This window comes from Pelophylax lessonae (assembly GCF_965119305.1).
Source record: "Pelophylax lessonae genome assembly, chromosome: 5".
NCBI lineage: Eukaryota > Metazoa > Chordata > Amphibia > Anura > Ranidae > Pelophylax > Pelophylax lessonae.
This window is the reverse complement of record NC_138772.1, coordinates 57,779,437-57,792,822: the sequence shown is the minus strand read 5'-3', so window position 1 is coordinate 57,792,822 and position 13,386 is coordinate 57,779,437. Positions and strand designations below refer to the sequence as shown.

Sequence of the window (13,386 nt, the reverse complement as noted above, 5' to 3'; positions counted from 1 at the left end):
TACATTGTAGCAAAGTGTAATTTCTTCAGTGTTGTCACATGAAAAGATATAATAAAATATTTACAAAAATGTAAGGGGTGTACTCACTTTTGTGAGATACTGCATATCAACATTCTCATTTTTTGTAGTGCAGCCGATCAGCAAATTTTTTACCTTGACCTGCAAGAAATATTAAAGATTACTCAATATAAAGATTGCCACATGGTTAGTGACTGCGGCAGCTCCCGGGAACAAGAGAGCAAAGCAATTTCAAAATGTCAGGTATAGGTTCACGCATGGCTGCTGTATGAGAGAGCGTTCTTTAAACAAAGAGGCTCAGCCTGTACAAATAGCTGCAAAGGTCTGCCAGCGCCTTCTCATAAATCCTGCATTCAGAGCAAACACGGAGACATTGAAATGATCTTGATCGCACCTGTTTCTGAGTGCCCCTGTATCATTATTACACTATATAACACGGAAAAGCCAGTTCTGCAGCCTTTATCCTTGGTCCACAGTGACTTTGAAATGTAATTCTTTTTATATCCTGAGGGCCAGACAATGAAAGGAGAAAAAAGCCACAGTTATATGTTTTGTTAAGTTTTTGTAAAGGAGATTTCAAAGGATAATGGACAGCCTCTGTTTGAATTGCACCTCTGTGAAATCAAATATTGTGGTGTCCCCAATTTATTGGATATTTCCACTTTTATTGGCTGTCAGAAGATTAAAGTACCCACCCGCCCCCTCTTTTAACACCTGTTTGAGCAAAATTCAAATGTAGCACCCTCCTAGTCAGGTGCTAGGTAGTAAGTATAGTTTTGGATCTGTCTGCCTATCAGAGGAGCAGCAGGCAAAATCTATATTGCACTCTGCTTATCAGGGAGCAGAATCTGTGAGTTAGGTCTGCTCAGTGTGCCCAGTGTGTGATTCCTCTGGTCTCAGGGAGTGTCCCCAGCTAATCCAATGGGGAGGCACGTTGGATACTGGAGGAAACATGACCAATGACACACAGGCTTTTGGTACTGCCCCAGGGATTGGCACAGACAGTGGTTTCTGTGTGTTATGGGGCAGGGTATAAAAAGCCACGGGCACATGAGGTAGAAGTCTTTGGCAGGAATCAGAGTCCCAGAAGGAGGGTGGTGGCTGCCTCCTCTTCTGCAGCAGTTGGTGATGGTCACAGGCAGTCTGCCTGGTAAGCCAGTGGAGTGAGGCTGAGCCCAGAGGTCCAGGAGAGCTGACTGGAGGAGTTGGGGCATTGGAGAATCTGGAAAAACAGTATCGTGAGTACAGAGGATCTTGCCCAGGAAGGGACCACTCCGGCAATCTAGTCAATGGACGGGTGTCAGCAAGTGCATAGAAGGGGGGTACTGGGGGAGTACCCTGAAGAAAAATACAAATAGGAACACTTACCTCCGCTTCATTCAAGTGGCAGGATGAAGTAGCCGTCTTGCCGCATTCTCAAGCTAGAAGTCCTCTGAATTGTGAATAGTTCAACAGTTGGAGTACCCCACTCATCCCTTCTCCTATCCCAAAATAAAACCACAAAAACTACCCCTAGACTGATCATTGACTGAGCCAGGAGTATAAAGTGTTAAGATTTCTGCAAGCAGTTGCTACGGGTAACCCAGGGGAATCCAAAAGTGTCATTCTTCAGCAGTCCTCTAGGGGACAGTGCTATACAAACTTTTTTCTGTGAAATTTCAGCAAAATCAAATAATTTTAGTGAAAGTAGTCCTTTTTGCAAAATATGGAGTCAACAAGGAAGGAAAAATGAAGGGTGCAATACGCTTAAAGCGGAAGTAAATCCATTGATTTAACAGTTTCAAAAAACTTACATTTCGAAAACATGCTTTATAAAAATGCGCAAGTCGCACATAAAAACAAGCGGAAAAAAAAACTCGGACTCTACGCTCAGGTGTGAATGCAGCCTTCGAAACCCACCAAACCTGACTTCAGAGTCTTTGATACGATCTTTGAGCATATATTACTTCACAGTACATGCAGCTACAAAGGACAGTGAAGGCTTGTTTTGAAGTTAATTTACTGCTAAGCTGAACTTAGGGAAAATATTTTTTTTTCCCATGCAGTGGGGCTGGGCGAGTTACCTGCTCATTTTTTTTCCTAGGGGAGAGGAGAGCGGAAATATACTTACCTTATCCTCTGATCTTCCCAGCACAAGACCGGTCTGGCAACTCTGTGTTCCAGCGGTGTTGAATAGTGGACTGTTCCTGACGTCCTCATGAACAGAGCAGGCTGCATAGACCAGGAACATTCCACTGCTGGACCATAGGGAAGCGCCTTTTTTCAGAGGATCTGCTTTCTGCTCACTCCTAGACAAAATACACAGCCCCACTGCATTGAAAAAAATTTATTGCCCAGAGTTGGGCTTTAATGTAAAAAGTATGTAAAAACTTGACTGTCCATAGCTGGGGCAAAGGTTCACTTTAAAAGAGAAGTATGGGAATCATTTTTTGTTTAATCATACTTATGTTGCACCCCCCTGGGTCTATTAAGAGCAGGGTGTCCCCTCCAGAGGCAAGGAGCAAGCTAGCATTTACCCCAGAGTCCATGGCTATAATGGGGAGGTTTTAACAGAAATTGGTTGTCAGTCACTTTTGATCTTTTCAAAGCTTTAATGCAGAACTTGAAAGGAGGCAGATCATTTACAGACTCCTTGGATCCAGAAAAAGTACAGCTTTGCAGGACAAGACCCTTTAAGCTTACTCGGCAGCACTGTAAGCACCTTTTTAGATGTAGGTGCATCCTCCAAATGTGTCACCAGGCCCTTCTGAGAGACCAGACTTCACTCTGGCTCTCTCCAGCAAGGGTCCTCCCATTGGAACTTCAGCTTGGCTTGGCTTCTTGCATGACGGGAAAGACAACCCAAGGACTACCTCGGGATTAGTAGGCCCCAGACATGCTTCTGGGCCTACTTGCAGAACTCACTTCAGCAGTACATCCTCAGGCCAGGAGGGCCTGAGGCAAGAGAGAGCAAGCACATGGCCCCACCCAAATGTATATCCTCTCCCAGAATGCACCAGTGGGCAAGAACCTCCTACTGGGCTGGCTGGAAGAAGAATAAATATTCATAGCTCAACCTAGTTGTACTATCGCATATTGGCCTGTGGTACCAGTAACCTCTACTGGCGACAGTGAGAAATGCACAACCCAATTGAGATTGAAGAAAGATCAGCTAAACTGTACAATTAGTCTGAGCTGCTTATAGTATAGCCCCAGTTAAGTACCAGGGGGCTACACCTACGTGGATGTAGCATTGGTCTAATGCTGCATCTCTTCCCCCACCGGCTCAAACACAGCTGATTGCTCGGTTCTTACAGCTCCCTGAGCAGAGAGCTGGTCACTGTCCGGCAACAGCTCCCTGCCCTGACCCCCCCCCCATGCTCTCTGGAGCGCTAGGCGGTAAAGAGGAGGGGGTGATCGGCTCGCTGATCATGTGGGCGATCATGTGGGCGATCATGTGGGCCCGATCATGTGGGCGATCATGTGGGCCCAAGCATGTGGGCAGATCCCAACTATACGGTAGCGATATTGCCCAAGCTTGAACCGGCTCTGTGACTTCAGCCGACAGTGACAAATGGGTCACAGCAGTGCAGAACAAACTGCACTCCTGTGATCCACAGGAAAAGTACAGCCAAACAAGTCCAACTCAAAAAGTGAAGATTTGTTATCCTATAGGGAACATGTTAGAAATTCTGTGAGTCTTTGCAGTATTCTGAAAAATCTACCTTTTTTGGACTTCTGAAAAAAAGCAGTGAACTTCCTGGAATGCAAGTGTGCCTAGGCACCCCTGTACTTACAGCCTCATAGAAGTGTATCTGCAGTGTGAAATCCAAGGCATTGTTGCCCCAGACTGCTATGTGAGGAGATTTGGTGATATCACTGCTGTTCTGCTCACTGTTCTCCTTGCTGAAGGCTCTGACTTGAGGAAGCAAAGCCCTGCCTCTACAAATATGGCCACCCTCACACAGAGACAGAGCACAGAACAAGAAATGGAAAGCCAGTAATAGAGAAAAATCAGCTGCAGGTAGACCACACAGGATACTGGTGACTAGTCCTATGCCCTTCTGCCTTTTTTTTTTTTTGAGAGGGAGGCACAGCATCCAGTGTTCAGTTCCCCTTTGATCTGGGTTCATAAAATACAGGGAGGTTAGATTTTACAGAGCTGCTCATATGTGTGATGGGTGGGGCCTTCTTTCCTAAAAATGTGCTGTGCAAACTCTTCCCACCCTGTCTGATGCATTGGCAGTCGCATTCAAATCTCCAAGCGGTTTTGAGTTTTATTGGACATCAGGAGCAATTTCTTGGTGTTGGCAATATTTACTGCCCTTCTTTATGTGCAACAGCGAGGAGCTAACAGTGGGTGTGTTTGGTAATTACCTCTCCTGTATTACAAACAGGGGTTATGAGATCACCACACTGACAAAAAAATAGAAGGGAGGACTGATGCCCAACATCTTTGATGGTGCTCTCAGCGGGTGATCCCTGTATGCTTAATGTCCAGTTATGACTAGAGAACACCATTTAATTTGTATTTTGAAGACTTCTTTTACAAAGTAGGTTATTGTACCTTTACAAATTTGTGTCTCTAATTCTGTACAAATTCTGCATAATTTCCTTCTGCTATGCTGACACCGTTATTATAAAAATGCAAAAGGGGACTTTTTTTAATGAGAGCTCGAAAAGCAAACAGCTGAGCTGATTCCTCTCCAGCTTTGGAATAACCGAAAATCTTCAAAGCGATTTGTTTTCCCCGCTGTGATCACTGGCAGAAAGGTAACAGACAAGAAGAAATAGATGGCGCTCTTTAATGTGTACAAATTTGTGATTTGTTCATTTCATTTAAAGGGAATTAATTTAAAGGTCTTGGTAAAACTCCAGTTTTGTGTTTTTTTTTTTTTTTTACTAAATCATAATTAAAAATAAACTTGTACTGCAATACTTGGCTTCAATCTAGAACTGTTCCTTGTAGTGATAACATTTTGCCACTAGATGCTGCCAAGTAGCAACATTGCAGACATTGTGAAATATTTATAACTGGAATTATTATTATTACAGTACTGTACAGGAGTTTTATTGTGCCAACAGTTTGTACAGCGTTTTACAATATAAAGGGGGACAGAACTGTTACAATACAAAAAAAAATACAAGCTGGTTAAGAGGGCCTTGCTTATAAAAGCTTACTACAATCTAATAGGGTGGGGCAAGTGGTATAAAAGGTTATACCTGTGGGGGGTGAGCTAATGGAAGTGATAAAAGTTCATTTAGTTGGAGATTTCCCTGAAGAGATGAGTTTTCATGGATTGCCTAAAGGCAGCTAGAGTAGGAGATTGCCAGACAGACTGAGGAAGAGAGTGCCAGAGGACTGGAGAGGCTCTGGAGAAGTCCTGGAGGTGAGCATGGGAGGAGGAGACGAGAGCTTGAGAGCAGGAGGTCTTGGGAGAAGCAGAGAGGACGGTTTGGGTGATAGAGAATAAAGGATGCTTTTATAGACCGTCCTTAATTGAGTGAGCAAAGTAACATGTTTCAGCTACTGGGAGCTGGAAAAGGGGGATGTTTTGCAGCTTAGAAAAATGCAAGAAATGTTGGACCCGGCGCTACCACTTTAAATAGTATTGTGCAAATATGTGCTGTAAAAGTGCATGTGTTGCGATCAACAAAGTGAAAAGTGCTACGTGCCGTTTAAAACCAACAATAGGTATTAACCTGGGCTGTGCTCATTTAAAATGTCATATACCATACATTTATACAAGGTGCCAAGTGCTGATAAAACCAAGTGCCACGTGTTGTGATCCGTGCTAAAACAATATATGGCGCCGGCGGATGTTCCACCAAAAAAGCACCGCTGCTTACCGCATTCTAAAGCCTTTGACTCGACACTTCTTGGTCACTACAACAAAGAATAAACCTCCATTGCGTAGCATTTGTTGTATAAAACGAAATTATTTAGCATCCACTCACAGTTTGGGGAGTTCACGATCAGCTTGAATGGTGTTCGCCGGGTCGCTTCCGCGTTCCACTGGCTCAAACCACCAAAACCGGAAGTGACGTATTGACGTACACAAACCACGGTTGGTTGGTGGTTTGTGTACGTCAATACGTCACTTCCGGTTTTGGTGGTTTGAGCCAGTGGAACGCGGAAGCGACCCGGCGAACACCATTCAAGCTGATCGTGAACTCCCCAAACTGTGAGTGGATGCTAAATAATTTCGTTTTATACAACAAATGCTACGCAATGGAGGTTTATTCTTTGTTGTAGTGACCAAGAAGTGTCGAGTCAAAGGCTTAAGAGTGCGGTAAGCAGCGGTGCTTTTTTGGTGGAACATCCGCCGGCGCCATATATTGTTTTAGCACGGATCACAACACGTGGCACTTGGTTTTATCAGCACTTGGCACCTTGTATAAATGTATGGTATATGACATTTTAAATGAGCACAGCCCAGGTTAATACCTATTGTTGGTTTTAAACGGCACGTAGCACTTTTCACTTTGTTGATCGCAACACATGCACTTTTACAGCACATATTTGCACAATACTATTTAAAGTGGTAGCGCCGGGTCCAACATTTCTTGCATTTTTCTAACTCTACTACCTCAGAGGTAGGTTGGAGGCAGCTTACACCACAAAAAAATTGATTTTGTACTGAAACTCCATAGCGCTGGTATATAACCCCCCTTTTTTATGTTTTGCAGCTTAACCACTTACTACCCGCCCGCCGTCAAATGACGGCAGAGCAGTGTAGCTATCATCCTGGGACGCCGTCATATGATGGCACACCAGAACAGCCTCTCTCGCGCGCCCCCAGAGTGGCGATCGTGACAGCGCCGTGTCGCTAGGACACGGCGCGATCCCGATCTCGGTAAAGAGTCAATGACATGACTCTTTACCCATGTGATCGTCTGTGTCCAATCACAGCCGGTCACATGTAAATGAGGAAGTGCCGTTATTCGGCTCTCCTCGGCTCACACTGTCAATGTGTGAGCCGAGGAGAGCCGATCAGCGGCTCCTCCTCATAGGGGACACAGGGAAATGTAATCAGGGCACTGATCACAAAAGAGTGAAAGTGCCATAACTGCCTACCATCAGTGCCCACAGTGCTGCCAGTCAGTGCCCATCAGTGCCTGCTCATCTAGGCACTGATGGGCACTGACTGGCAGCACTATGGGCACTGATGGTGCTGCCCATCAGTGCCACCCGTCAGTGTCCATCAGTGCGGCATATTAGTACCTCCTCATCAGTGCCCATCAGTGCAGCCTATCAGTGCCACCTCATCAGCGCACATCAGTGAAGGAGAAACATTTATTTTCAAAATGTACTCACAGAAAATAAGAAAAAAAAAATTTTCAATTTTTTTTTTTTTGTAAGAAATAAAAAACTCAGAGGTGATTAAATACCACCAAAAGAAAGCTCTATTTGTGTGAAAAAAATGATAAAAATTTCATATGGGTACAGTGTAGCATGACCGCGCAATTGTCATTCAAAGTGTGAGAGCGCTAAAAGCTGAAAATTGGCCTGGGCAGGAAGGGGGTGAAAGTGCAGTGTAGACAAGTGGTAAAAGAGGAAGAGACCATCGGGAAGGACTTCAGTAGTAGGTTGTTGCCAATTGGTTTGATTTGTGTTCATTGGCAAAAGTTGTTTATATTTTGTAGATTTAATTTTTCTTCTCCTGTATTCTGGTGTTGTCTTAGATCCCGTAATATACTTGTAAGATGCAGAATATGCTGCTATATAATAGACTTGTCACCTTTTCCTAAGCATCTCCTGTTCAGGGGAGCTTTCTGCCTTTCACTTATCCCCTGCCGGAGAGTAAGAGGCATTTCTAGCAGCTGATAGAATGGAAAATGCATAGAGCCGTTCACTCTAATTTCCTCCTAATCTGATTCATTATGTATGAAATGCAAACCCGGCTTGCTCTGTTTCTTCGAAGTAAACAGTGCTGGATCATGTCGCTGGGGCTGATCTCCTGTTGCTGAGCGATGGAAAGACAAAAGCAGTAAGCCACACATTTATTTCCCAGCCAATGTCTCTTAAAGGGAATGTGTAGTTATGTTATGCAATTTTTATTTTGTTTTTTTTGCATGTAAAATGGAAACTATAAAAAAATAAATACAAAATGTATTAGAATGCAGGCAGCACAATTTACATTATTATTATTATTATTATTATTATTATTATTATTATTATTATTCTTAGGCTCCATGTACACGGGACGTTGTTAAAAGTCCATTTGAATGCTGGAATTTTTAGGAAGTTTGAAACGTCCGTTTGGTCGCGTTTGTACCCGCGTTTAGCCGGCGTTTGCGTTTAGAACCGTTCCTAGAGGTAAAAAAAATGGAAGAACGCTAAACGCGGGTCATCGCGTTCGGTTGCGTTTTTGCGTTTGAAACGCCGGGAAACACACGTTCGAACGCATATAATTGCGTTCTAAAAAACATCCCTGAACGCAACTGCCTGCAAATGACTGTAAACGACCATGTGTACATGGACAGATAAGATAACATGTAGCTGCGTTCAGGGGCTTCTGAAAAAAAACGCCCAACTGCTCCTAAACGGCCATTTCCAGCGTCCCGTGTACATGGAGCCTTATACAGGATTTATTTAGCAGTACAGGAGGAATCAGAGGGCCCTGCTCATTAGAGCTTACAATCTTAAAAGATTTTGTTTTTATATGGGTATATTAAAAATTGCATGGAAATATTTCATTTACATATGTTTACTATTCTTAACTTTCCTGCTAAAAAAAGAAAATGGTTCATAAAGTTCAGTAGCCTAGGCTGAAATTTACACACGCAGCCATATGTTTCAGAGCAGTCACAACCTCCCTCCTTCCATCCTTCTCTGTTACAACAGGCTTACGAAGTTTCAAATCCAGAGTGACGGTCCAAAGGCAAGCAGCTTCTCCTGTTTATTCACAATCCCATCCTGTATAATGAGTGTATCATTAGTTTAAAAATGTATTGACTTAAAAAAAATGGCCTAAATGCAGTATAAATTCTGTTTAAAGCCTAGGGGCCTATTCACACGTGTGTGGGGCAAACAAAGAAAAACGGAGCCTGTCTGAGCCTTAACAAAATGTGCAGAAGGTCCAAATAAGGAAATCCCAAATTTACAGTTGGGTTACCTTTTTGATTGTCACGGGTACAAAAAAGGATTTTAATTCTAATGTTTTAAAGCTGAACTCCCAAGCCACGATCTAGGATAACCTACCAGGATCTCCATCCTTCCAATCCTGAGATTTACACAAACCTGCCACACGAATGACACCACTTTCTCAGTTACAATAAAGAAATACACTAGCGCCGCCCTATTGGTTGGACAGTGTAGGAGCATTGGAAAACACAGCGGTTCAGATCTCTGCTCACTCCACTCTGTTCCTTCTCAGCATTTGTTTATAGGTCATGGCTCTCAGTCCTGCCGGTCTCTCTCCCAGGGCTCAATTCACAAAGCGTTAAATTTGGAATTGGATTGTTTGATAATTTACTACATGAGATAAATAGAAATAATTGAAAAAACAGGAGTTAAATTACGCATGCAACGTTGCTTTATATCATGTGGTGTTTCCTCTTCATTCATGGGACCAGACTCCAGTCTAGCTTGCTCTTTACAGTATTTTAATGCCGGCATCCTTACCAACCACTAAAAAAATGGTTAAAAAGCAGACAGCCATCGTCTCCTTACCAACCAGCGGGGCTGCATGCTAGGATAAGGGTCTGGTATGGATTTTGGGGGGACCACACACAATTTCTTTTTTTTTTAAATGTTAAATGCCTGCAATTCTTTTTTTGTTTTACATTATGCTGACAGCAGATGAGTCACGGTTGTTAAGGATGCTGCGGCTGCCAGCTATTTGCTGGTTAAGGATGCCAGCGGCGTGGCTAGACCATGACTTATTCAACGATTGCATTTATTTATTTTAATTATTTTTTCATTTTGTTTTGTTTTTTGTTTTGTTTTTTAAATCAAAAGAATTGCGGGCATTTCAAATTTTTAATAAAAAAAACCCCAAAAAATAACAAACACAAATTAAAAAATAATTAAAATAAGTGCAATCATTGAATAAGTCATGGTCTAGCCACGCTTTATTCAAAGAATATATTCAATTAAAGCTGGTAGTTAAGGAGTAGGTGGCTGCTGGAATCCTTTACCAGTAAATAGTTGGTTGATAAGGAGCGGGCAGCCGCCGTGTCCTTAACAACCATGACTCATCTGCTGTCAGTATAATGTAAAACACAAGAATTGAGGACATTTAAAAAAAATTTTTACATTATGCTGACAGCAGATGAGTCATGGTTGTTAAGGACACGGCGGCTGTCCGCTCCTTATCAACCAGCTATTTACTGGTTAAGGATGCCAGCAGCCACCTGCTCCTTAACCACCAGCTTTAATTGAATATATTCCTTGAATAACACATGGCTAGACCATGACTTATTCAATGAATGCATTTATTTATAGAGTTTAATTAATTGACTTTAGAGGCAGTTTATGTGGTATTTACTGTGCATTTTTTTTCTAGTGTGGTAAATACCGCATAAACGGACAGTGAATTGACATTTTGAATATAGGATAAGATATTTGGAAAATGTGTCACGTGATCCAATTATCTCATGCGATATTCGTTTGTGAATTGAGCCCCCAGTCTGAGAGCTGATGAACAGGGGATTGCAAGATACCCAGCCAAATTCAGTTACTTTTATGTCTTTTGTGTCCATTATATCTGCCTAGAATTCAGCCTTATGGCTTCATTGCAGAATCATTCGACTTTTTTTGTATTTTTCCTCTTTTCTGAATTGATTTTTTGTTCGCTGTCTTCCAGGTCTCCTCCATGACACCGATCATCCCTACAGCAAGTTCGATGAATAACTCATGAGGATAGCTTGCCTCACTCCGTCCTGATGCATGAGTGCCATCCCGTATTAGGGTCCCTGTTCTCTAGGCTATTAACTATCGCATGCATGCGCCATGCAAAGTCTAACTTGAAGTTTTACACTTTTTATTTTATCACCTTGTTTTTATCCATTCATTTCACTGTGGGTATGATTTATATTATTGTGTGAATGTAAAACTTTCTTTGCACTGATTATCAGTGAATGTAAAACTTTATTGTATTCTGTCAACATTTTATGTTAACCCTAAAACCACTAGCCAACTATGATTTATAAATCTTTGGTCACGTTGTGTTCTATTTGTGTGTGGTAATTGGGTTTTTTTTTTGGAGGTTTTTATTTCTGTTTTAGTAGGACAGAGTCTTGGGGATGTGGCCCTACCTGGGTTCTGATTTGTTATTCATTTTACAGTAGATATAATAACTTTTGTGAAAGTAAAACTTTTTTTGGTACACCTTTCTTGTCGTTTTTTTTTTTTTTTTTTTTTCCCTAGAAAGAATCTAATTGGGATGTAAAATTTCAAAATCTAGTCCTGTGATTTTGTGTCTTTTAGAATCTTTCCCTAAACTGATGCCCTTGCTTTCAGCATTTTTGGGTTTGAAAGAATGGTCAACCCAAAACTGGTATATTGACAATGCCAGACAATGCTAGACTAAATCGCTTAGCAGCTTTCTAAAATGAATGTGTTGCATACACGGGTGGGGAGCTCTTTCCACAACGTGAAACTAATTTTTTGAGAAAGGAAGGAAAAATAAATCCCTTCCCGAGTAACTATAGAAACTGCATGTTTGTGTTGTTTTTTTTTTTTTGTTTTGTTTTTTTTAAATCGCACAAGCAGCAAATTTGATTTTGGAGAAGTTCTATACACCTTGCCAGGTTCTATATTGCAAGAGAGTGATCTTTTTTAATTTTTTTTTACAGTTCTACAGCTTGAAATTCATAGGTAATATTTAATTTGAAAAGGCTTGTATGGCAGTGGTACGTATCATTTTTTTTTAAGCAAAGGGGATTTCTTTTGGAGTATGCGATTGGAAGGATTTAACACTGCTCCTGTGATTGTGGTGACAGGGGGTGGAGCTGGGAACACAGCTGCTTTGTGACCATTTTTGATTTTGAGTCGTACAAGTGTGAATGGAGCTTAAAGGATCTGTAACTCAATAGGAAAAGTCGCATGATATAAATTAGGGATCAACCAATTATCGGTGCGGCTGATTATCGGAGGCCGATATTCACTTTTTTGAAGTATCGGTTCGGCCAAAAACTTGCCGATATTGCTACCAGTGGTTGTACCATAGTGAAACCTGCAGCTACAAACATCACCCCGGTACAATTTTTTAGAGAGGACAGTCGTCTTTCTTGTAATAACAACCAATGCAGCTAGGCAGCCGCTTAGCTATTATTACAAGCAGCAGGAGGGAAGGGGACATTACACCCCCCCCCCCCCAATCCTGCCACTTTGCTTGTTCCCCTGGGAGGCCCAAGCGACCAGCCGGTAGGTAGGCCAGGTGGCCCGAAGACCCAAACAAAGCAAGAATCGGCTCTGATCGGGTCTCCGATGTAGTAACCCGGAAGCAATGTCATGACATCGCTTCCGGTTACTGGAGCCTTAAAGGCGCTAAATTTTTTAAAAATAACAGTATTCAAAACAGCCAAACTTGGCTTTTAAATGCAGAGGAGGGACCCCAGATCCTCCATAAAGAGTACCTGCCACTGCCTATTACTGTGAAAAGGGATGTTCACTTTTATTGCTGTCACATGAAATGTAATAAAAAAAAAAAAAAGTTTAAAAGGACAGTGTAAAAAGGCATGGGAATTATGTTATGTGGTCAGGTTAGATGCAAATAGTACTCAAAAATTATTACAGCTCCTGATATCGTTCAAGATCACTTTGTACAGAAATTGTATATTCAATGTAACCATAATTATGTAATTTTGCTGTACAAGTAATTGTTCTGTTAGCTATCACATTACTTACAAAGGCACCAAAATCATTGTCTGTCACATTACTGGACAGGAGGACTGAATATGAATTTATATATATATATATATATATATATATATATATATATATATATATGTGTGTGTATATATGTATGTAATCTGTTCTGATTCCCTTACACCATCTTTTTTACATTTAGCAAGAGACATTATCAAAAGTCATTTAGGAATTATATAATTGATTGGGAGGTACAGTGGTTCTTTAAGATGATTTTCACAAGAATTATTAAAGAAGAGCCCAGGCAAACACTTTAAATACACAGTTGACACACCTATATATTTACTGTTCAGCCAGTCTTGTGATGTATACACTTTGGTCACACTGCACAGCCAAGTAGATCATTCTGCTACTTGGTTCAGCACTTTAAGTGCCGGTTCATACTATGGCGATGTCAGACACCGCATGTGATTCGCACTGCTCTGCAAATCACATGCGAGGTCTGTGCGATGCAAATTCAGCCATACAGATTGTATGGCCGAATTTGAATTTGCATTGCATTCGGACCAAAG

General features: G+C 41.7%; 1 protein-coding gene across 2 annotated transcripts in view; it reads left to right on the top strand.

Moving 5' to 3' along the window:
- The window catches only part of LOC309556002 (pituitary tumor-transforming gene 1 protein-interacting protein-like), a 129,632-nt gene extending 118,577 nt beyond the window's left edge, over positions 1 to 11,055 (top strand). For both annotated transcript variants that reach the window (XM_082258255.1, XM_082258254.1), the window contains exon 7: positions 10,809 to 11,055. In XM_082258255.1, coding sequence (XP_082114381.1) covers positions 10,809 to 10,855 — 47 coding nt within the window. In that variant the 3' untranslated portion in view covers positions 10,856 to 11,055. The remainder of the gene's footprint in view (positions 1 to 10,808) is intronic.
- The last annotated feature ends 2,331 nt before the right edge of the window (positions 11,056 to 13,386 follow it).